Consider the following 22,825-nt stretch of genomic DNA (forward strand, 5'->3'; position numbering starts at 1 on the left):
CACTTGCCACAGGAAACCCTACCCCACGCCCTCGTCAATCCGGAAACTCTCACAAAGAGCTGCTTCTCGCCGAAGTGGAGGTCGAATGGCATCAGGACGGGCGTACTAAAGACGAAAAGGATACGTCTGTTCCCCAGTATCGATGGCGCGCAACGTCAAGCGCCTACAGTATGGCCCATGAAGAAGATATAAGCCGAGTGGTATGGCTAGCTTCGTGATATGCCCACCCTCACACTTTCGTGCTTTCTGCCTTAGTATTCCGACCACCTTACCGAAGTCTGAAGATGGTCCGGCCGAGCTCAATCCACAGTGTATACAGCGGAGCAAGTCAAACCTTTCTGAGAAACAGGTCAACAGTACGAACGAAGAGATCAAGCTGCACTAAATAGGCGGCGATACGTGTAGCATGTGACGGATGATAGGTTGTTGCGCCTTGCCACAGGCTCCGGGTCGACGGTTTCCGTCACCTCGCGGATGTAGGTGTTCATAGCTCATAGTCGGTCAATCTCATTAGGCCGTCCGATATTGCATTACAGGCTGAAAAGACAGAGTGCGCCTAAAAGGTCGACGTTCAACGCGAAGAGATCTCTACGCGTGTCGACCTGGTATAGGTACACGGCGTTGCCTCGATCGCTCCCGCGTTACGTAGCATACGAACGAACATGGAGAGAAAACTAGGACCGAGGCGGTATTCCTGGATTCAAAGGATCTCAGTGAAGACCCTCGTATGGCATACGATACGCCGGAATGTTAAAGAGGCGAGTTTTCGGGATGTGAAACGTTTCCTTCGCGCAGATCGATATAGCGTCGTCGTGAGAGAACAGTTCGCTTTCCCACCCCGGGAACTTGGACAACTCTGGACCGTCCCCGCGAGACTCAAAAAAAAAGTATCAAGAAGCCCATCAGGTCCTCTGTAGAGGCGTATCCTGCTTGGATGAAATGTCAAATTGAAGCGATATGTGTTCTATGTGGCTGGCGGCGCCGTTCCGTCGTGACACGCCGAGTCGCGCGATCTTTCACTGCTATCAAGCCGCGATTGACCTGTACCGATTGTGGGACAGCGAGAGATAACGAAGTAGAAGCTCTTTACACACAGCTCTGTCGTTCGTTTGTGGTGACATCGACCATGCTAGTCGATCCAATATTGTCGAAATTGTCGAACTTTTTGAGCTTTTTTTTCGAGGCAAAAGCGCATTTCACGTGTTTTGCGCTTAACGATCTTTGCGCTTTTTTTTCACATTTCTTCCAACTTCCCCCCTCATCCTCGAGCCGCGAACCAACGCGAGAGTTGAGCGACGAGGGGGGAGGAGGTGGTCGAACCTCTTTGAGATCGTTGTCGAGATCATCATCATCGTCATCACCAACAACCCCCTGGGCCCTGCTTCTGTTTTAGCAAGAAAAAAGCCCAAGTCGACGGCCATCTCATTCAGCAAAAGCAGAAACTCGCTTTCGCCAACAACACACACACACCTCCTCTTTTACCTCATCACCACCCCGACAACTTTCAAACCCCACAAAAACACTATTCAAAATGCTTATTTCCAAGGAGAACCGAAGGGCCATCTATGAGTCCCTCTTCAAGGGTGAGCAAGCGGTTTTCCCCCAGCTCGATTCTTGCTGGAGAAGCTGATATGGACATCTTGTCGCACTGCGTGTTTGGGTCGATTGAAACAGAGGGCGTCATGGTCGCCGAAAAGGACTTTAACGCTCCTTCCCACCCCGACCTTCCCCAGGTCCGAAACTTGGAGGTCATCAAGGCCATGCAGTCCTTGACTTCCAAGGGATACGTCAAGACCCAGTTCTCGTGGCAGTGGTACTACTACACCCTCACCCCCGAGGGTTTGGACTACCTCCGAGAGGTGAGCAGGCGGATGCGTCGGATTTGGTCTAGGTTGGGGTGGGGTCGGAGCTGATCACCGATTATTCTGCTTTTGCCTTCCTCTTAACCTTCGTCCACCCCGTTCTTTTCGTACTTGTCCCTACGCGCGACCTCCAGTTCCTCCACCTCCCCAGCGAGATCGTCCCCCAGACCCACAAGAAGCCCGTCCGAGCCCAGCCTCCTGCCAGGCAAGGAGGTGCCGGTCGAGACGGCGCCTACAGGGCTCCTCGAGGTGGGGACCGAGAGGGATACAGGAGGAGGGAGGATGGGGATGCTAAGGAGGGATCTGGCGAGTTCAAGCCCGTGAGTATTGATGTCGTTGAGTTTCGAGGTTGGGGGGGAAGAGGTGATATGATGCAGGCAAGGGAACGGAATGGCTGATTGTTTGTGTGATTGTGATCGTGGGGATTATGATAGAGGTTCGCTGGCGGAATCGGCCGTGGTGCCCCCTTGTCCTAAACGTCGATACCGACACGCTCGACAACCTCGTCTAGTCTGGACTTTTCGAAGGACGTCTTTCGCCGGCACGCTGTTGGGAACGACGCCCCATCGACTCGTCCTGCCACATCACGGGGAATATCGCGTTCACTCGGCTCTAGGATCATGGTACTCGGAAGACGAAAACAACAAGAAAAAAACATTTTATGGAATAGCGTGTTTCGGGGCGAGAAGGAGGAACAGGGGTGCATTGATGGAGAGGGAAATCCCCTTTTTTTTGAGGGGGATGGAGGAAGACTGTGTGGATTGTGGCGATGGCGGTTTTCGCATTTGACCTCGTAGGCGAGAATGTAGGGGGAGAGATGGCTTCGGCCGGATCTTCTTCCTTTCGAGCCTTTGAGTGAGATGGGAATCGAAAAACCGTCGTGCTACGCTACGTCTCTCTTCTTTTGGTTTCTTTTTCTCTTTTGCGTCTCTTCTTTTTTGAGCGAGACAAGGGATGTGGTTGTACGTCTTGGGAGACTTTTGTCGCCGGGGGAATATGATCAAAATGACCTTTTTTCGCCAAGTTGGTTTGGGGGGTGTCGGGTTGCGGGTTGTGATGGATCACCTTGATTGTGGTGGGGCTGATATTCTTGAGTTGCTCGGACGATCTTGCACACGACACGCGATACACCTTTGGGATCTCTGTTGGCTTCTTGCCTCTTACGTCAGGGCTTTCTCAATTTCTCATCTCATCCAAACATCTCACTAAAAGGCATTCCTATTCCCTGGGTCCCTGGCTCGATCGCTTGGGACGCTCGGATATCACTTCGCACAAGATGTCGCACCAGACCAATCAACATGGCAGCTCAACCTGGACCTACGACACATCCAGAATCACCAAATCAACCCTGAACCTGATCAGGTCTCCAGGTTTCGAGCTATTAGCCGTCTGAAGTACCACACCGAAGAGCTCGGTATGACGATCAAAGACTTTGCCCTGGGCTGGTATCTCTTTGTTTCGTTTAAAGGATCGTCGTGGTCATCGTCGATCGTCAGAAGATCTGAGCTCTCAGCTCTTCGACAGATGAACAAACAGATATAAGGGATGATCGTCAAGATGAACCGGACGATAAGATCAAGCGATCCTCGGAATGTCGGTCAAAAGAAACGTCGACTTCGAATTAGCAAGATAGTCAAAATTCGAAGACCCTCATGGATGAACGTCGATGTGTTCTCTGGACACCTCAAGCTGCTGCTCGGGACACTCCTCTACAGGAACGAGGACAAGCACTTCGACGAGAAGCGAACTCGGTCGGTGTCGGTGAAATCGAGAAGGTCGTCCCCTCCGTCGAAATAGACAAGTCGGAGTCCGTCAAAGTCGAGGAACAGGGTCTCGATGGGCGCCCAATCGCTAGTACCGGCTGTACTCGTCAGGCAGCCAAATTCATCTGTATCAAACCCGAATGGTCATTGGCGGAGGTAGAGAAGGCCTACAGTCATCTCGTACTCGAGGGGGAAGCACCAGAGGAGATCATGCTGGACGTAAAAGGGACGCACTTTCGACAGTTCGTCAAGGCCGCCGAGGTCGGTCTGGATTTTTACGAGCAAGCTTCGGCAAAGGGGATCGCGGTGACGTTGGGAGAGACGATAGACCAGGCTGGTTGTGGGGAGTGGTTGACGGAGAGGGATGTTGGGAGGGTGTTAACCTGGGTAGCGAAGAGAGCTTTGGAGATGGACGTGGAGACGGGTTGGGATGTACCGAGGGGGTACAAGGGGGTCGTCTTGAACCTCGACCAGTTGAACTTGAAGGAACGAACCGTCCAGGGTTATAATGGCCCCTCTGCCCCCGAAGTCGGTCTGGGAGATCTGTCGATGACGACGGGAATCGGGTCTACGATCGACCAACCCATCTCGCTCTCGGATTCGGACGAGGACGACCTTGCGGCTCACCAAGCTACACCGTCGAAACGACCGTGTAGTAACGAAGCGAACGGATCTGAGAGTCTTACCAAGAAGCAACGGGTCACGAAAGCCCCACTTCATCGAAATCGAGTTGTTCCGGACCTTACCCCCACCCCCTCCTCGACCCCTACTCCTACTCCGGCCGCAGAACCCAATGTGAGCGGCCGGCGTGAAGGTTCTCCTCCTCCCCGTCGAACCCGATGGACAGCCGCACAACAGCTCGCTATGGTATCGAAGATCTATCAAGCGGGTTATGAGGCAGCGGATTACGGGACCATAGCTCAAAGAGTGAATGAAGCGAATCCGACTGGTCCGGCTAAAACACGTCAAAGAGTGAAATCGGCCATGAGAGAAACCCACTGGACCAACTTTGTCAACAACAATGATGGTGATCTGGTTAACCAATTGAATCTGAATATGCCTGATATGACCGGACCTCCTGTTTCAAAGACAAGCTGGACGGGGCCGCAAAAGGTGATTGTCTGGGCCGAGACGTTTGGGTGCGGCGAGAAGCGCGTCAGGTGAGTGCGAGTTCGGCTCCTCTCGGACGAGGGGAGGCGTATGATGGCGGCGGGGATCAAGGTCGAGGAGGTTGACGAATCGATGTCGATTGCGTTCTCGTTGTCTAGTTGGGACGATGTAGCGGAGGCCGTCAATACGGCTGCGAGAGGCGACGAGAGTCTGTATCGCAAGTCGAAGGGTGAGTGACGGCTTATTCCGAGTTTCGAGAGGGTGTTCCCGGCTAACGTAGATTTCGGGAATGCGATGAGACAGATTGTGAGAAGACGTGGAGGGATACCATGCGGAGACATTTCGGGTTGCAGGGTAGGAGACGATAGAATCGAAGGGGTTTCGCGGGGTGATAGATGGTACATCCGGCGCGATCGTGCGGATCGAGGAAGGGAAGAAACAGGTTTACCAGAAGGAATATGCGATGATGCCGGACGTAATGATACAAGTACAATCGAGATGAGCGATCGTCATTGTACCGACAAAGGCCCAAGTCATGTATTTGTCGTCTCGCTGAACAACGTATGACTGGTTCCTTTCTGACGTCAACGGTTTCGCCGTTCTTCTCCAACGACTACATCAAGGGTATGGAGACCTTGTCAGCGATAAGGGGTATCAAATTAATCCAATACGCAGTCCTCATGGGTATCCTCTAATTAGTTGCACCATCTACATCGTCATTAAACCGGAATTGGTCGTAAAAAGAAAAACTCCGTAATCGTAATCCACACGTCTATTCTATGCGCCCAACCCCTGCACCCTACTCGTCCCTCCCCTTCCACTCCTCCTCGCTGATCCCGACCGTCCCTCCCAACTCTTCCCACCTCTTCAACCTGAACGCCCGTCTCTTCCTACAAACCTCGATCAAGGCCGGCCAATACCTCTCGTGCACCTCGACGTCCCAGGGGATCGAATGCTTGCCGCCATACTCGGCCTGTAACTGGTCTTCGGCGACCGTGTCCGCGATGAGGTTTTTGCCTTGGTCGGACGAGCCGGCGACGACGATCTTGGCCCGGGTGGCTGGGTCGCAGAAGCGGAGGACGAGGGAGAGGAACATGCTTAGTGCCCAGGGGGCGTTGGCGATGATCCCGAGGCCGAGTCGTTCTATTCGACAGAAGCGAGCGAGAAGGAAGCCGTTGGGTAAGTACACCGTGTTTCAATTTTCGGATGGCTAGGAAACACAAGCTCACCGGGGTAACAGGACTGAAGCACCGACACCCACTCCTTAGCTAGCCCGATGGGTGTTGAATGTTTCCTCTTGCCACCGAGATCGATGAGGAAGGCCGTCTTCCTAAAAGTGCCGTGCATCATATAGTATGAGTTCATCTTCTCGAACACCGAGAATAAAAAGTATCACGGGTGACTCGATAAGGTACTCACTCGACGTGCTTGGGCATCAAATCGATCGCCCGTTCGAACAAATAAAACTGCCCATCCCAAAAAGAAAGAAAAAAAAGCTCTCACCAGAATCAGCCTCTACGCAACGATGGTTTGTCCAGCCTCCGGGACTGACCAGATGTACCAAACCCAACTCGCTAGGCGGTTCTTCCCGTCTGCTCGGATGCATGAAGATGACGGGTCGGGAGGACTTGTCGTACCCGAATACGAATTGACCTCCTTTGGTCCTTTGCTGTACGATCACAATCAATCATCGGCAAAGCCATAGCCAGAATCACAGTGATGACTATGATCAGCACACCTTGATCACCACCACCTCTCGCTTTCCGCGCAATCAAGCCCTTAAAAGGTCTTGCTGATGAGGGACTCACCTCACCCTCGACCCGCTTGGCCAAACCCTCCAGGTCGTCCATCCCCTCTTTCCGCCTCCAGACGAGACACTTTTCGATCCGGTCGATACAGAGTTGGAGGTCGTATTTGTCTGCGCGGAGGAAACGGAGGAGACCTTCTCGGGACTAGAGTAGGGGAGGGGGGGGCGATGGTGAGATGAGGGAATGGGGGAATGTGGGAATGGGTGAGGTGGTAATGGCAGTTTTGATGATGATGAAAGGAAGATGGTGATAAAGCAGGCAGAATACGAATTCCGTGGTTGTTTCGGACGATATTTCAAAGCCCATCACAAGAATCGCAAACAAACGCATCAGAGTTCGATTTGATGAGCTCATCAGCTTTCTTCCCTGTCCATACGCCTTGGTCCTCAAGAAACACAGAGCACCTTGGGAACTCACCAAGAACGACATTTCCCACCCCGTCAACTTCTCGCCTTCCAGCACATACCCCTCGTCCCCGAATTTCTTGATCAGCTCGTCGAGTTTTTCCTGTTGATCCGCCGAGATGGGTTCGGGACTACCGGCTGGGACGGACGAGCTGGAGGGCGAGTGGAGGAAGGTTTGAAAGTCGAAGGAAGACATGGTGTAGATGAGGCGAGGAGGTGGATAGGTGAGAGTTGGTAGGTAATCCCAAAATCGCGGCGTTGGAAGGATGTCAACGAAGATTTGATGATGTTTGGACATCTTAACATGCGACGGGATGATGATGTTCCCATTCCGGAAGCATATTCGATGATAACTTGGGTTACGGATGTAAATCAACGTAAGATGTCCGGCATCACGTATTTGGACGACGATAGACATCCGGGAGTCCGTATCAAGATAAAACGGCCATCAACTACCAGGTCAAAAAGAGTGGGTAGGCTCCTTGAGGTTACGTGCTGTGTCAGAACGGGCCCGTCGCTGCTTGGATTGACCCTGTCATGACATCCATCTCGTAATTCGGGAAAAGTACATCATCGTCCATCTAAGTAAGGTATATCTGAGAAATGTTCAAGAACGTCGTGCAATGTCGTAAGGGAGTACCAGAGAGAAAGTTAGAGCCTGTGCATCGTCAAGAGCCATCGTTTCGAGGTATGTATCGTTCCTGCTGAAGGATTGGAACCGAAGTCACGTCACGTTTCGTCGACCGCGTTGGCTCGCATGAGGCGTTTCATCCGTGCGAGTTCTTCCGTCAAGGATCTACGATTCGCGCGCACAGGACGCAGTGTTAGTTTCTATGATTTGATGATGATCACTACCATGCTTAATGGGAGAAGACTGACTCTGCCATAGCCAACGCCCGAGTCGAGGGGTCGTTGACCAGATCACGTTTCAGCTGCTCTATCTCGTCTTTGAGCCGTTCTTCCCCTTGAGCTTGTAGCGCGCGGGATTCCCGCAAAAGTTCTTCCACTGCAGCAGCCGAGGCGCTGGTGAGGTTCCGTCAGCAAGCATAAAGATGTCAGCATTTGATGATGTAAACGGTGGGAAGGCGATAGGTGACGCTCACGTCCGCGCTTGTAAAGCCTTAACTAGCTGATTCCGCTTGGTCGTCTGTTGAACCAGGATGGCAACACGATCAGATCCCGAAGTCGTGCTCATGCTGTAATCCGCCTGGAACTTACGGCCTCTTCCATCTCCGTCCTCGTCCCCTCTACCAACCTCGCCATCTCCGCCCGTAATTCGCCCAACTCCCTCTTCTGCATCTCCTTGTACTGAGCGAACCCGTCTCGGAGGACGACGGCCTCCCTCTCGCTCTTCGTCGCCAGCGTCTGCGCTTCTTGCAATTTGGCCGTCATCTCGGCTAGAGACTTTGTAGTGTTGGTCTCGAGCGTCTTTCGGTCTTTGAGATGCGTTTGCACGGCGGATTCGGCGGTCCGAGCTCGTTCGAGGACCTCTACATGACATTTCGCAAAGAAGACATCATAGGCGCGGAGCACGTGTTAGCGAAGACTATCTCGATAGATGAGCAACGTAACGGATAATGTCCAACCCCAAACTCACCGGACAACAACTTTTGTTTCCTATCCATCTGCTTGTTCATCCCTTCCAACTCTGCCCGTAGACGTTCTTTCGTCTCCCTCAGATCGTCGTTCTGCCGCGTCAACTGTTTGTCGCCATATACCATTTTTTTTTTGGACAAGTTGAGGTAAAGAGTAGCAGGAAAGAAAATAGCGTAGAAGCGATAGGATATGGTATGATGTGGTATCAGCCTTCTTTTCCCTCGAATCTCGATCTCGACTTCGACCTCGGTCGAAAGAAAGCGCTGTCCCTCAAGCGCTCGGAAAGACGACCCGAGACTGACCTGCCCGATAACCCTCTGACTCAACCTCAACTCCTCCCTAGCCCTATCCCCAGCGGCTTTCTGGTTGACGACCTCGATCTGCAATTCTTCTATCATCCGCCCGGATGGTGTGGTCAAGCCTGATGATACGCGCCGGGTTTTGGTCGATAACATGGAGGGGATGGCGAGTGCGAGTCCGGGGGAGGGAGGACGGGATGTTGTTGTTGAATTTGGAGTGGTTGACCCGGAGGCGGAGGTGGCGTTCGGGTTCGGACTGAGGTTCGGGTTCGGGTTCTGACTTGTAACTGAATTCGAATTCCCAGCGGAAAAGTTCCTCATACCACCTCCAATTACCCCAGCCCCGCCTTGCACCCCTATCCCAGAACCGCCGGAATGCAACGCCGCCGTCGTCTGCACGATGCTCGAAGGGATCCTTTTCAACCCCAAGATTGAAGCGGGACGTTTCTTCTTAGTCGAGGTCGTTTTCTCTTGTTCGAGGGTTTCTATAGCGTCTTGATCCTGTTTTTGTGATTCCCCATGATAAGGATTTGGGGAGTAAGGATTCGGATTGAGAGTCGTGGATGGAGATGTGGGCGAGGTCGTAGATGTGGATGGGTTGAGAGGAAGATGGACAGCCGGACCGACACCGGAATCTACGTTTAGGCTAGGTATAGGCGTTCCCGCCCGGGTCGTTCGGTCCTCCCCTGTGTTTCCCCCTGTGTTTTCCCCTGTTTGCTCCTCATCCCCAGCCTGGTACCTTTGAACTCCCACTCCATGTCCGACCTCATCATTCAGGCTATAAAACCCAGACTCCGCCGCGCCGATAACATCAAAGCCCGTCCGAGTAGGAGTGGGCGTCTCGGCGAGACTTTTAAGGTCGTATGCGTGTTGGCTGGAAGGTATTGAATTCTGTGTATGTGTATGCGGATGTGGGTTGTTGTGGCTGTTACTGTTGGTATTGTTCGTCAAAGAGTTGGGCTTCCGCGAAGAGGGTAATGTTGTTGTTGATGAGGAGGAAGATGTTGAGGTTGTGGTTGTAGTTGTAGCTGTATGTAGCTCTTCCTTGAGCCCAGCTATTATTCCACGGGATTGTAATAAGAGCGTTCTGAGCTGGGCGATATCCAGCTCGGAGACTGCAAGTACAAGAAATGAGAAATCTCTTTGAGCACACTTCACATAAAATAGCTGTTGAGGTGAAAGGACGTACGTTCGAGATCTTCCATTCCTGCTCTTGATGGCGACGTTAATGAGGCCGGACCGCCGTCCACCTGCACCGGCATGGTAGAGTCTTCTTGCCTACTTGATGACCCTCCGGTAACAAAGATTGAGACCTCCCACTGGTCTCGATATATGAATGTGCAGGACCGATTTGTCGACGGTGTGCGATTGTCTTATTGTTCAGGTAGCATCTGGTACGGTATGGTGTCGAGCTCGTTTCGAAGCGTCCAAAACCGGCTTTTTTTTCTTGGCAAACAGCACAAATATCTCACGCTGTATGGCTATTTTGAGGTGACTGTTGAGCTGTTGTGATGATATCGGTAGGAGAATATCAAGAAGGATGATGATGATGGTCGATGATGACATTTCCTTCCTCGGCCGGATTGAGCTGATCGACGTCGCGACCTTTTGGTACCGAGAGAGACCCAAGACCTATATCTATATATCCATCGCCTACCTTACAACGACACTGCAACTCAATCCATCTCATATATAGAGCATAGATACATAGCTGTACATGCCAACATGGACGTAGAACAAGATCCAACAGCTGGGGAAGAGACCTCTCCGACCCAGACCGAACCGGACCTCCCCGAACCCGGTACCGACGGTGACGTCGTGACGCTACAGCCAACCACGACCACAACCGCAAGTTCAACACTAGACCAACCTCAACCCACTGAGACAGGAAGTAGCGGTAATAGTAATGATGTCAACTCTGATATCACACTGGACGAGGATGGGAATGTTACTTCGGGGAATAACACCTCGCCGTTGATCGTCGATGTAGGCGGACCTGAAGCTCATGGGGATGTGGTCGGGGAAGGGAACCCTGCGGTGAGTCCCCAGTTCCCCCCCCCCCCTCCCTGCATATATTCGAGATTTTTTCTCTATCGTCTTCAATCTCACATTGCATTCTAAAGTGAAAGCGGGCAAGGAGATAAGCGAGGAAGCTGATCATGTATGCATATCATTGCTGTCTGATTTTATTTTGACAGGTCAACCTCATCCTGGGACTCTTGATCGTCCTAGGCTCCAGCGCTCTGAATGCGTTCGGATTGAATCTTACCAAGTTGGACCATGTGAGTTCTTGGCTCTTTTCTGGGGTTTTCTCTCTTTACTCTCCGTTCTTCCCCCTTTCTCTCAACGCTCTCCCGCTCTGTCCTCTTGAACGTCTCGTCTCGTCTCGCCTTGGCTTGTCTAATTACCTCTACCTCCGACATCCATGGTCATCCGTAATCGATAGAAAAAGCTCATGCTGATCCCCCTCTTTTCTCCCTTCTTTCCCTTCACAACTACAACTACACCGACAACAAACACGACCATCAACATGAACATCGTTTGAAATCGCAAACACAGATGCGAAACTCTCAACTCCCGAAAGCTCAACGAAAGCCGGATTATCTGAGACCGATGTGGGTCGCTGGGATGGTCGCTTATATGTGAGTCCTCGGTCGTGTCAGGATGCATCTTGTTCTTTCCTCCTCTTTCCTTGTTATCCCGAGGCTTGCTCTGGCGAGTGCGTTTCGCGGTTGCGAGTGCGAGTGCTTTTGCTCTTTTTGTTGTCGTTGTTGTGCGAGAGCAGGGGAGGGAAGGGAAGGGAAGGGAAGGGAAGGGAAGGGAAGGGAAGGGAAGGGAAGGGAAGGGAAGGGAAGGAATCGTTGTGATTAAGGGATGAGATGGCTGACCTAGACTGTCACCGAACGTCGTTTTGTGCTTCTTTCGTTTGTTTGGATAGTCTTTCGCAGTTGTGTGAGTATTTGTTTTTCTCGATCGAGGTTTGCGTGTTTAGGAATTGGGATTGAAATGCTCATTGAATGCGGGGCTGGGCACTGCGTTGCGTTGCGTTGCAGTCGGATCGACCTTGTCGCTCCGGTACCTCCGCTCAGACTGGGTCGCGCCCTTAGGGTCGACCTCGTTGATCTTCAATTTCTTGTTCGCCAAGTGGTTGGTCGGGACGCGTAAGTCCCAGTCCCAAATTCCATGCACTGGAATTAGCAAACGAGGATCATGAGGCTGATCTTGTTTTGATCGGGGGAATGTGACTATCTACATGGGATATGTGTATGGGGGACATGGTGTGATGCGGATACGTTTCCACGGTAGCGGTCACCAAGGAGGACGTACGGGGCACGGCGTTGATCGTCGTCGCGGTCATCTTGATCTTGATCTTTTCGTCCATCAACCACGGGCTGGACGGGTCGATTAGTCTAGAACGGTGCGTCCTAAGGCGTCGAATCGCACCTTGCGCGAGTCGAGAATGAGAGTCGAGCCGATTATGCTGATCCACAGCGCGGGTTATGTTTTTCTCGGATTTTAGGCTTTCGTCGCTCTGGTCAAGACCGAACTGGCTGTCATACTTTTTTATCATCGCTTTTCTCACTTTTTTCACCTACCTCGTCACCCGGACCCTCACGCTCATCCTCAAATCCCGGGAATCCCTCTCACCCTCCTTGCCCTCCTTCGACCCGGACGCGCCCGCTGCCTCGTTGGGCGGTCGGAAAAAGGCCGATACGTCTAATGCCGTCGTCAAATTTGTCAAGCGCGGGATGGCGCTGTGGAGTAAAGGGCAGATGGCTGCGGTCAACAAGGGGGAGAGGTTGTTGGAGAGGACGCCGGATGAGAGGTTGTTATGGTTGACAGGTGTCGGGTGGGCCGTCGTCGGAGGAAGCTTGGCGGGCGCTTGTTTGGTGTTCACAAAGGCCGTGTGAGTCGGCATTCAACGGGATGAGGTTGTCCGAGGCGAGATACGTGGGCTCATTCAAGCTCTGACCATTGTGATACAGGGTCAAATTGCTGCAACTTCCGGGCAGACCAGTGAGTTGCGAGTGGGTGCAGACATGACGAGCCCTTTTTCTGATCATGCCATTGCGATTTTTAGTTTACCCACCCGGTCGCTCTGGTCACCTTGTTCTTTGTGGCGGTAACCGCTATCCTCCAGATTATTTGCCTGAACAAGGGACTCAAGGCGGCCGATTCTACGTTGATCGTCCCGCTTTTCTATGCTGGCTATACTGTTCTGGGGTGAGTCACAAGTGTCTCGTGGTGTGATGTCCCACGTCAATTAGCTGATCATGATGTTTTTGGCGACAGTTTCGTGAACTCGTTGATTTTCTTGAATCAGTCGGGAGCTTACGAGACATGGGTCTTGGTCGCCGTCTTCATGTCGATCGGGCTTCTCGTAGGGGGAGTGGTGAGTTGAAACCGTCACTGCCGCCTAGATGGATCCCAGCTGACCCGCCTTTCTTCGGTCAGGTACTGCTCTCACTCAAAAAGACCGACGTCGATGCAGAACCGGCAGCCGGTCGCGGTAATACGATCTCGGCTACGAACCCTTCGATGCGGTTGCACCCGATTCACAACAGTCGCAATCAGGGAGGCGCGGCTGCGGTTTCGTCGGCCAGAGACGGGAACGGCCGACCGACCAACACCAGGACACGCAGCAATTCGGCTAGAAGTCCGATGGGCAAGCTCAGCGAGGATGGCTACGGACTGGGTACCGAGAACCAGGCTTGGGCGATCGGAGATATCAGCGATGATGACAGCGACGTGGACGCTGGAGGCAAAGACAGGGGCCGGGCTAGCTCTTCGAGACCGAGAGAGGAAGGGGAGCGGGGCGGCTTACTATTCGACGAAGCGGAGGAAGAGGAAGAAGAAGCGAGAAGAGCGCGGAACGGCGCCAAACCCTCGGAAGACCCTCCAATCTACGCTTCGGTAGAGGCACGGGTGGATAGCGACGACGAAGATGAGGATCCGTTTGGGGACTTCAAAGAGAGTAAAACAAAGGATCGATAAATCGATAACAAGTAGATGTGGGTCGGAATGAATAGCATCGTATGGCATATAATCGACGGTACAGTTTGACACCCTCTCAGAATGGGGTTCCCGCGGTCTTTCCAGCTGTGGGAAGAGATGTCAGTATCGTAATCGGTTGGCTAGAATCGAGCTTCCTCTCGATTCGAACTTACGATACATATACCCCTGCTCTTCCTTGGGCTTGATGCTGACGAAGTGATTCGGCTGGTTTGGCAAGGCGTTCGCTTCGTCATAAGGATCCAGCTTGGGCTCTTCCTTTTTCGGACCGCGCTTGGACAACCATCGCCAGAGCGCAAAGATTAAGATCTAAGATGATACCGTCAGTCACCGACCGGATGGCTCTCCGCTCTTGATTCGACTCACCAAGCCGATGAGCGCGCCTATGATACCGCCGACTACAGAGCCAGCCGACGGTCCGGACCCTGCAATATATCCCGGTCCTGTAGCAACAGGCGTAACGGTTGTCTGCACAGTCTGTGCTGGCGGTGGTGCCGAGGGTGGGGTCGGCACGCTGTTTGCACAACCTTGCCTGAGGAGTGGTGTGACGGATCAGCCTCGAGCTGGGTAATAGCGTACTCGATATGGGCTTACCCGAAACACGCTACCCCTTGACCCCAGACGTTAAAGGCGTCCAGAGCTATTCCGGTCCCCTCGAGCTCGTTTCTGATGAACAACGTATGCTCCTGCTGCACTAGACCCGTCACAAACCCCAGAGTCTGCTGAGCGACAAAGACAGGAGCAGAGGCGTTGTATGTCAGACTAGTCTGGCCATCGACGAGCAAAGTATAGGTCGACAGAGTCGGCCCGACAGGGCCAACGACTTCAATTGCGGTGCCTGATTAGTTGGCTGTCAGTCCACTGGTGCCATCTTTGGAAATCTTCTCTTGGGCTCACCGGTAAAGTAGAGTGTCGCGTTTGCCGACTTTGTCGCTGTAAAGCTCAATGTCTTCTCACGACTCCGTTCGACCAGGTCATTGGGTACAATCGATTTGTTTTGTACGCCACTTGTAGCAAATCCTGTGTAGTTGATGATTTTTGACGAATCGTCGATGGTAGCGTTGGCTAGAGTTGCTCTGGTCATATCGCAAAAAAATCAGTTCTGAATTCGAAAACGATTCTAAATGGCGACGAACCCAACCGGTACTAGAAGCGTTTCCAGGATAGCGCCTTGAAAAGTGAATGCCTGTCCCGTGTTACATGTTTGTCCGCAGCTGACCTCCATCCGCAAGTTATGTGGACCGAACTGGATCCCCGAACTGTTGTTACTGGTCGATTGGACGAGATCTATCCGCGTCCCGGAGCCAGGAAGTGGAATCTCGGGGTTGCGGTCGACTTGCAGAGAAGTTTGTAGATCTGTAGAGGCGTTTGACGAAGAATAAAAGGGGGTGATAGCCATGGCTGATCTCCATATAGAGAGGTAAGTTTCCACTTTCGTCGTGCCCATAGTGCATGGATGACTTGCCAGATACGCCATTCAGGCTTACAGCAGAAGCGTTATTACTGCTACCTCCGGTTTGAATATCCGCACCAAGTAGACCTGATTGCACAGAAGCTAATGTCGCCACTAGCAAAGGGTCCTGGGTTGACGAGTTTGTCGCACTTGGTATAATCCATGCTCCGTCGTTCGATGTCCTCTCGGTGAGGAAGGGAGAGTAGGTAAAGAGGGGAGACGAGGCGGCCAGAAATAGCGTCTGATACTGTGCTGGAGAAGTCATCGGAAGAGGGTAGCGTGATATGATGGAGATTGGTAGCAAAAGAATTGTATAGTTCGCTCAATCACCTCGATCTCAAATGGGTCGAGATGTCAGCGAACATGATGAAACACGGCAGCGAAACGTAGGGTGCGCCAGGCTGATCAAAGGAAGCGCGCGCGTTTCAGCTTTGTTTTGAGGTTCATATCTAGCCAAAACACCTGCTGAGCTCGAAACAACAGCAATAGTCCATAATCAGATGATTCGTACGCATATTGAACGTATCAGAAGATGTCGTACCCCTTCGAATACGGACACGTACAGCGTGCTCTGCTCATGACGAGCTGCATGACTATCGGTACGTCTGTGAAGGACGCCGCGCGCGACCCGTTTCATCTGCTGAACATCCCGTTTCGACAGTCATGAGCCAGCTAAATCTAAGTGACGAGACTCTGGTCTTCTACCGCATGCTGAAATCGGTCACCATCGGAGGTATCACCCTCATCACACTTGCGCACATGCTCACCACCTATCACGCCTCGGAAGTGGCGGCCGCGGAAAAGCTGAAGGAGGTACCTCAAAGGCTGATCGCCGCCGCCAAGGAGGCCAGGGAGCAAGAAGCCAAGGCGAGCGTATCGATCTCCAGGTTACCTGTCTGGGAGGATGATGGGAGTCATCCGAGTCATGTTCTTACTACCGTCGACGCTAAACCTAGACTGTAAGCGAGACGCTAGGGCGAGATGAGTAAAAAAGCTGACCCACAGTCGACAGATTCCCTTTCCCTTTGGGAAAAGCATCAGCAGATGGTCCCAACTTGTATTTCGAATCTGGTCTTGCTCCGAAAATTGGCGACTTCTCCAAAGGTCGAGGTGAAGCCTATCAGACACGTCTTGCGGCCGCACAGAAGTCGCAAAATGATGAAGGCTCCGTCGAGAGCAAGCGGACCGAAGCGATCAGGAAGTACGAGTATCAGCAACGCAGGAAGCAGTGGAAGCGCAGACTCGCTCATCTCAAAGCGCTGTGTATCGTCATCATCGTGGCCTATAGTGAGTCCAGTCCCTGCTTTGTCCCTTAGCCTTTGGTTCTGACGACCGGGCCGACCTTTCGCAGTCAACCAAAAGATGGCTCTCATGGCTTTGGCAGTACTCATCTGGAAGACCCTCAACGCCGAGCTGGCTCGTCTTTCGCAAGCACCCCTTGGCAAAGACCCTCACGAAGAGTTTGCAGCTCGATTCGGAACGCGTACTGTCGGTCGCAAGAGACCATATGGCGCAGGCATGGACAATGAGGCGAGTCCCTTCGTCCTGCTGTCATGTGTTAGAGGAGAACTGACGTTCCTTTGCCCTTCACGCAGACTCCAAGCAATATCGGCATGACCTATTTGTATCAACCGGGTAAGCAGATCCATGGTACGCTTAAAGCGATTGACTCGTGCTGACGTCCTGTGCATGATCAGACGCCGAGGAGAAACGTGGCCTGGCACCGTTGGCAGAGGTACCGCTTCGAGGACCGATCCGGCCGCTGCTTACGACTACGGACGACCGTTTCGCCGGACGGATGGCTCTGGTAGGAGATGCCGAAAAGGAGGGTATCAACTCGAGTCGTTTCGGAAAGGGAGGCGGGTCGAGTGGCAAAGGAGGCGATATGGGCGGCAGTGCCAGCGACGGCGGCAGTACACCTTGATCAGAACGTGTCTTGTCTCTCGGTCAGTCATGCCCTGTAATGCTCGTCATGGATCTAGGTGTTTTTGCTTTTTGTTATACAAGAGAATGTGTCGTGATCATCAGACTGGAAAGAGGAGCGCACCGCGACCCCTCATACGATGTGCCAGTCGAGCTTTTCGGCCCACTTGCCGGGCAGAGCGTCGGCGATCTGTTCGACGTCCTTGTCGCCTCGACCAGAGAGGCACTATATGGGTGGGGCTCCACGAAATCAGCAGTTGAATGTGTGTATTATTGGACACTGTCGAACTCACCATGACGACGTTAGCGTCTTTTGGCAGGGTCTTGGCGATCTGCACGGTTCCCCAAATAGCGTGAGACGACTCGAGGGCGGGAATGATACCCTCGAGCTGGGTGCATAGACGGAATCCACGGAGGGCTTCCTCGTCGTTGGCGACGATGTATTCGGCTCGACCAGAGTCCTTCAACCAGGCGTGCTCGGGACCGACTCCCTGTAGGCGTGCGAAATAGAGAGTGTAAGTACGTAGTGCTGTCTTTGGGAAACGAAGCCGAATCGATGCTCACAGGGTAGTCGAGACCGGCCGAGATGGAGTGGGTCTCCATGATCTGACCCGAAGGCGATTGCAAGAGGTAAGTTCTTACTCCGTGCAGAACACCAGGCTTTCCGAGCGCCAAAGTTGCAGAGTGACGAGCGGTCTCGACACCTATGAGCCGTTGTTTCAATAATCAGCTATCATGCTGCCAAAGACCTCACAGCGCGCGCCTCTACTGACCATCACCACCGGCCTCGACACCGATCAAGCGAACGTTCTTCTCCTCGATAAAGTCGTAGAACGTTCCGATGGCGTTACTTCCACCTCCGACACAGGCGATGACGGCGTCGGGGAGCTTGCCGATCTTCTCGGCCATCTGCTGCTTGATCTCCCTTCCGATGACTCGTTGGAAATCACGGACGATGGTGGGGAAAGGGTGGGGACCGATGGCGGATCCGACGCAGTAGTGGGTCGTCTTCAAGTTGGTCACCCATTCACGCATGGCCTCGTTGATGGCGTCCTTGAGCGTCTGCGAGCCGGAAGTGACGGGGACGACCTAGAACGAGCGTGCAAAAGCCCAGATATCAGTCTCGGGTCCGATACTCGTCGCATGCGGCGCCGACGCCTCACCTTTCCTCCCAACATCCTGATCCTGAACACGTTCAACGCCTGCCTCCTGACATCCTCGGCACCCATGTAGACGATGCACTCCATTCCGAACCTGGCACAGGCGGTAGCAGTGGCGACACCGTGCTGCCCAGCACCCGTCTCGGCGATAATCTTGGTCTTGCCGAGTCGCTTGGCGAGCAAGATCTGGCCGATGGCGTTGTTGATCTTGTGCGAGCCGGTGTGGTTCAAGTCTTCTCGCCTGGAAAAGTGGCAGGTCATATCATCAGTACGGCAACAACGTGAACCGGCTTCGTTGCCAACGATCGACTTTTCGAACTCACTTCATCCAGATCTTGGCACCCCCCGCGTGCTCGGTCAACCTCTCGGCCAAGTACAAATTGCTAGGCCTGTTCATGTATCCGTACATCCCTTCAAACTCTTTCCAGAACGACGGGTCGGCCAGGGCGCTCTTGTGAGCCTGTTCCAACTCGCTCAACGAGTCGACCAGGGATTCGGGAACGTAGGCGCCTCCGAAAGCTCCGAATCGGGCGGGGAGGGTCGTCGCGGCCTCTTCCTGTGCCTGTTCGGTAGGTTGGATCTTGGACAACGGGTCCGAGGCCGGGATGGGCAGGGCGGAGGGGACGTCCTCGACCTTGTGGGCCTCGGCGTTGGTCCCCGGTACGAGGGGCTCCCTCTTGGAGACCTCCCTGCAGTACGCTTCGAGGTCCTTGGGGATATCTTCCTCGGACTTGGCGTCCTTGATGACAGCGATGACACGGGAACCGATGACGACCCCATCGGCACCGGAAGCGGTGACGGCTTCGTAATGCGTCCTCGTGGCCACTCCGAATCCGACGGCGAGGGGGACGGGCGTGAACGCCTTGATCCTGGCGATCAGCTCGGGGAGACCGGTGGACATGTCGGAATCTCGGGTCGATCCGGTCGTTCCCATCTGAGCGGGCGGCGTGCGTTTCGACGAGAGGTCAGGAGGTCAATCGACGATAGCGAGCGGGAGGTAGAGGAGACGAGTGCGCTGGAACTCACCTTGGAGACGACGTAGATGAACGAATCGGCAATCGAGGCCAAAAACTTGACCCGTCCGATACTCGTCGAAGGCGCTACCAGAGGCACGTACGACACGCTAACCCAGACCAATCCATGACCAAACACACCGTCGAATCAGCTTCTTTTCTTCCCCGTTCTTGATATCACTATCACACGAGCCGAGACAAGACCTGGCAGACTCACCCTTCCCCAGTACAAACCCCCCTGAACCTAATAGCTTCCTCAGGAGGTAAATCCACCACGATAAACCCGTTCGCTCCAGCGTCTTTAGCATCCCTAACAGCCTGTTCTTCTCCCTCGCCGTGAGAAAGTAAGGGGTTGTAGTACCCCATCAAGAGGACGGGGGCTTTGAGGCCTTGGGACCGGGCTTCGCGGACGAAGGAGAGGCAGTCGGAGTAGGTTATGTTGTTACGGAGGGCGGCCTGAGGAGTTCGAGGTTTCGAGGTATTTTGATTTTAGAAGAGATCAGCTCTCGGGATCCCAAACCCCTAGCCCAGATCTCGTTCAGTACCTCCAAACCTCCAAATCCACCCAATTACAAACACAAATACAGTAAACCAACTCAAACTCACGGTATTAGCCTCCTGAATAGCCCGTCCATCGGCAATCGGATCGCTAAACGGCACCCCCAATTCGATCACGTCCGCCCCGCCTCTCTCCATCCCGAGCATCGCGGGCACTGTAGAGGTGCGGGTGGGGTAGCCTGCTGTTAGGAAGGTTACGAAGGCGCTGTGGATGACAAGAATAAGATGTAGTACGATGTTAGTACGAGAAAGCCATAATCCTATGTTTGACGAGAACGAATGAAGGCGAGCCAGAAGGAAGATGTGGTGATAGGTTGTTGGTGGACTTACGGTTCGCCCTACGATATGATATCCAAACAGAGTATCAAATCAAAGGAGAAATTAGCATCTTCGATCGCACTACCTAGTCGAATTTCTTCCCAGTGGAGCAAACCCCAGAAGAACAGGATAGCGGAAAGCCCGGGACTCACCTGTGCCTTTCGATCGGCAAAGACCTTTTTGAGTGCGTCGGCCATCTTATCTTTTCTTCAATGTATGTGCTCTGCTTTGTTGTACTTGGTACTTTCACGATGTAAATTATCGTAGAGATCGAAGGATGTACAGTACTTGTATATATGCATATATGATCGACTTGACTTTGATGTTTCGATGGTCGATCCCTCTCAGCTCCTCCGAGTCAAAAGTCGGGAAGAGGTTCACGACGAGTCTCACCTCGAACACGGGGCGATCGCACTGTAGCCATGCCGTCATCGATAGGATATGATCGCCCCTTCCCCCCCGATCCTCGACGATCCATTTCTTGTGACTTGCACATGCACTTGGACTTTCGGGACGGAACGGGGGAGAGAAGGTGTTTCAAAGGCCGGGAAGAGAAAGAGAGAGGGCGGGAATGGGGGGTCTGACGGTGAAATAGAGTGGGGTACCTGGCTCTGGGTCTGGGTTCGTGATGGGATCGCTGCGAGAACGTGAGGACGGTCTCGGGCATCCCATCCCGCGGTCGGCTGTTACACTTTTTTGTTTTATCTCTGTGATGTGACCTTCGCTACACTTCACTTCGCTTTAGCTTTTTGGAGCGGAAAGGATGTACACGTAGATCAGACTTCTTGTTCTCCTCACAACCCACAAGAAGGATTGAAAATCCATAGCCTCCTGTCTCATCTGATTAGCCAATACAGTAGTGGGAGCTGCCCGATAGATGATATGTCATGTTTCGTATCAGAGGTAATTTTAATAATAGTATCAAAGACAAATGTCAAATGCCTGGTAGGCACAAGAATAATAGCCATGGTATGGTATGGTATGGTATGGTATGATATGGGCACACAGCCCCAATAATATAACGACCGATCAACAGATGTAGCTACATGCAAGGGTTACTGGTGTATTGAATATAGGTCAGATCAACAAGAATCATCTACAGCGGGTCTGTTATAGCCATTGCAAGATGCATTGCCAATCCTGCAAAGACCCCCTTAGAGGTCCTGTTAGGTTGTCAGCAACCAATGTGTTCTCTGGGGACTTGCGTAGGGTAGTAAGTAGATAAATGAGTGTGATAGCAGATGAAATACATATTACAAGAGTGATCGTAGTGATTAGAAGTCTTCAATCATACTATATAAGTACCTGCTCCGCCAGAGTTGCTGGTTTCAGATGTATGCTCTAGGCGTACTGCGGATGGCTATAACAGGTCTCCTGGGAGACACCTCTGACAGGCCCTAGACCTAGCCCTGTGTAGACTGTCAGTCCTCCTCTGTCATAGTAGATCATATTATTGTTGTGAGAAGCTCATGACCAGGCATGGGTGAAGAAGCATACAAAGGAGGTCTCATATTGGACAGGTGCTTCTGGTATGAAGGCTCCTTTTCCGGTCAAGATATATAGATATATATATATGTGGAGATTCAGGAGGGAAATGCCAGATAGGATGTGATCTGTCACCACTTGATGTCTCATTGATTCCTGCCGCCTTTTCGAACGGGAGATTAGCCATCCTCAATATAAGACCTACCGCCTAAGCCAGTACAAGGATGTCAGATTTACAACAAGGATTAGACTTGGATGTGTTGCTACCAACAGACACTGGAGAGTCTAAAATGCTGAACAGCCCAGATATACATGCACTGAGCTTGGGGGATGAGCTGATAGATTGGGATCAATATGGGGAGATGATAGAGCCACCTGGGACCAGCTCCTGGTATGGACAACAGGCTGAAGGAAGAACTTTGGAGTCTATAAGTTCACTTAGTGGTTGGCATCAGGGCTCCAGCAGATTTGTCGAGGCAGCACGAACTGGATCTGTTGGGACTGAGGTGGAACAGTCCTGGTTGCGGCATCAAGACTGGGAGATGGACCAATTCATGCAGTCCCTTGAGCAAGATGTGGTACAAGATAAGGACTTGGGGGTTCCTTATGAGCCTATACCTATGGAACTCTGGCCATCTGAGGACCCAGAATCCATAAACCTGGACGAGCTTGGCCTCAGCTCTCAGTCATTGAATACAGCGTATCAAATCAGCGATACCAAAATAGCTTGCCATGAGCTGGACAGTCAGGTTTCCAACAAAGGGTACATGTGTGGCAAGCTGTGCTCAATAGAACTCAATCAAACCCTGCAGGACTGGCAATCACACCCTGATCAAATCCTCAGAAGATATTGTGTGAAGCGACTGGATGGAAGCAAATTCCTTGACATGGATGGGAATCTTGTGGATTCATTGGCAATGGGAACTTACAAGGATATAGCTGCATTTATTGGGTGTGCCAGATCTACACTGTCATGTGATATGAGAAGAAAGGGCAAGAAGAAGGGTCTTGTATACGGAAGATGGAAAGTTGAGCCAAGCAGAACAAATACAGACAAAGA

General features: G+C 52.5%; 8 protein-coding genes across 8 annotated transcripts; 4 read left to right on the plus strand and 4 right to left on the minus strand.

Annotated features, from left to right (window-relative positions):
* Window positions 1–1,531: 1,531 nt before the first annotated feature.
* On the plus strand, window positions 1,532–2,338 carry HD553DRAFT_325374 (40s ribosomal protein s10; the record flags this gene model as incomplete). The annotated part of the gene is made up of 4 exons (XM_046181604.1): window positions 1,532–1,583; window positions 1,675–1,859; window positions 1,892–2,182; window positions 2,297–2,338. 4 exons carry the CDS (start codon window positions 1,532–1,534, stop codon window positions 2,336–2,338), a joined length of 570 nt encoding a protein of 189 aa, XP_046035036.1.
* Window positions 2,339–3,293: 955 nt separating this feature from the next.
* Window positions 3,294–5,383, plus strand: HD553DRAFT_78179 (uncharacterized protein). The gene is made up of 3 exons (XM_046184489.1): window positions 3,294–4,785; window positions 4,894–4,964; window positions 5,039–5,383. Exons 1-3 carry the CDS (start codon window positions 3,515–3,517, stop codon window positions 5,101–5,103), a joined length of 1,407 nt encoding a protein of 468 aa, XP_046035037.1. The 5' UTR covers window positions 3,294–3,514; the 3' UTR covers window positions 5,104–5,383.
* Window positions 5,384–5,534: 151 nt separating this feature from the next.
* Window positions 5,535–7,143, minus strand: HD553DRAFT_344018 (CRAL-TRIO domain-containing protein; the record flags this gene model as incomplete). Its single annotated transcript, XM_046182937.1, has 6 exons — window positions 5,535–5,878; window positions 5,965–6,065; window positions 6,155–6,201; window positions 6,288–6,404; window positions 6,544–6,687; window positions 6,961–7,143. 6 exons carry the CDS (start codon window positions 7,141–7,143, stop codon window positions 5,535–5,537), a joined length of 936 nt encoding a protein of 311 aa, XP_046035038.1.
* A 304-nt stretch (window positions 7,144–7,447) lies between these two features.
* On the minus strand, window positions 7,448–10,472 carry HD553DRAFT_315272 (uncharacterized protein). The gene is made up of 7 exons (XM_046180468.1): window positions 10,032–10,472; window positions 8,846–9,957; window positions 8,545–8,647; window positions 8,166–8,437; window positions 8,051–8,094; window positions 7,827–7,970; window positions 7,448–7,743 (listed from the first exon to the last, which is right to left on the minus strand). The coding sequence occupies exons 1-7, from the start codon at window positions 10,102–10,104 to the stop codon at window positions 7,677–7,679; spliced, it is 1,815 nt and encodes a 604-aa protein (XP_046035039.1). The 5' UTR covers window positions 10,105–10,472; the 3' UTR covers window positions 7,448–7,676.
* A 95-nt stretch (window positions 10,473–10,567) lies between these two features.
* HD553DRAFT_325377 (uncharacterized protein) lies at window positions 10,568–13,837 on the plus strand (the record flags this gene model as incomplete). Its single annotated transcript, XM_046181605.1, has 11 exons — window positions 10,568–10,879; window positions 11,041–11,124; window positions 11,402–11,484; window positions 11,781–11,794; window positions 11,896–12,003; window positions 12,149–12,260; window positions 12,363–12,749; window positions 12,829–12,859; window positions 12,924–13,066; window positions 13,136–13,235; window positions 13,298–13,837. 11 exons carry the CDS (start codon window positions 10,568–10,570, stop codon window positions 13,835–13,837), a joined length of 1,914 nt encoding a protein of 637 aa, XP_046035040.1.
* Window positions 13,838–13,913: 76 nt separating this feature from the next.
* HD553DRAFT_325378 (uncharacterized protein) lies at window positions 13,914–15,573 on the minus strand (the record flags this gene model as incomplete). Its single annotated transcript, XM_046181606.1, has 7 exons — window positions 13,914–13,942; window positions 14,011–14,164; window positions 14,222–14,387; window positions 14,450–14,693; window positions 14,753–14,931; window positions 14,992–15,211; window positions 15,288–15,573. The coding sequence occupies 7 exons, from the start codon at window positions 15,571–15,573 to the stop codon at window positions 13,914–13,916; spliced, it is 1,278 nt and encodes a 425-aa protein (XP_046035041.1).
* A 267-nt stretch (window positions 15,574–15,840) lies between these two features.
* Window positions 15,841–17,232, plus strand: HD553DRAFT_344022 (uncharacterized protein; the record flags this gene model as incomplete). Its single annotated transcript, XM_046182938.1, has 6 exons — window positions 15,841–15,907; window positions 15,970–16,267; window positions 16,321–16,595; window positions 16,660–16,796; window positions 16,904–16,943; window positions 17,006–17,232. The coding sequence occupies 6 exons, from the start codon at window positions 15,841–15,843 to the stop codon at window positions 17,230–17,232; spliced, it is 1,044 nt and encodes a 347-aa protein (XP_046035042.1).
* HD553DRAFT_315280 (putative tryptophan synthase) lies at window positions 17,180–20,557 on the minus strand. The gene is made up of 11 exons (XM_046180469.1): window positions 20,433–20,557; window positions 20,293–20,300; window positions 20,011–20,167; window positions 19,622–19,860; window positions 19,418–19,514; window positions 18,715–19,325; window positions 18,395–18,632; window positions 18,005–18,320; window positions 17,796–17,935; window positions 17,525–17,722; window positions 17,180–17,457 (listed from the first exon to the last, which is right to left on the minus strand). The coding sequence occupies exons 1-11, from the start codon at window positions 20,475–20,477 to the stop codon at window positions 17,365–17,367; spliced, it is 2,142 nt and encodes a 713-aa protein (XP_046035043.1). The 5' UTR covers window positions 20,478–20,557; the 3' UTR covers window positions 17,180–17,364.
* Window positions 20,558–22,825: the final 2,268 nt, after the last annotated feature.

Source organism: Filobasidium floriforme, assembly GCF_021052385.1.
Source record: "Filobasidium floriforme strain CBS 6241 chromosome Unknown HD553scaffold_17, whole genome shotgun sequence".
NCBI classification, from domain to species: Eukaryota; Fungi; Basidiomycota; class Tremellomycetes; order Filobasidiales; family Filobasidiaceae; genus Filobasidium; species Filobasidium floriforme.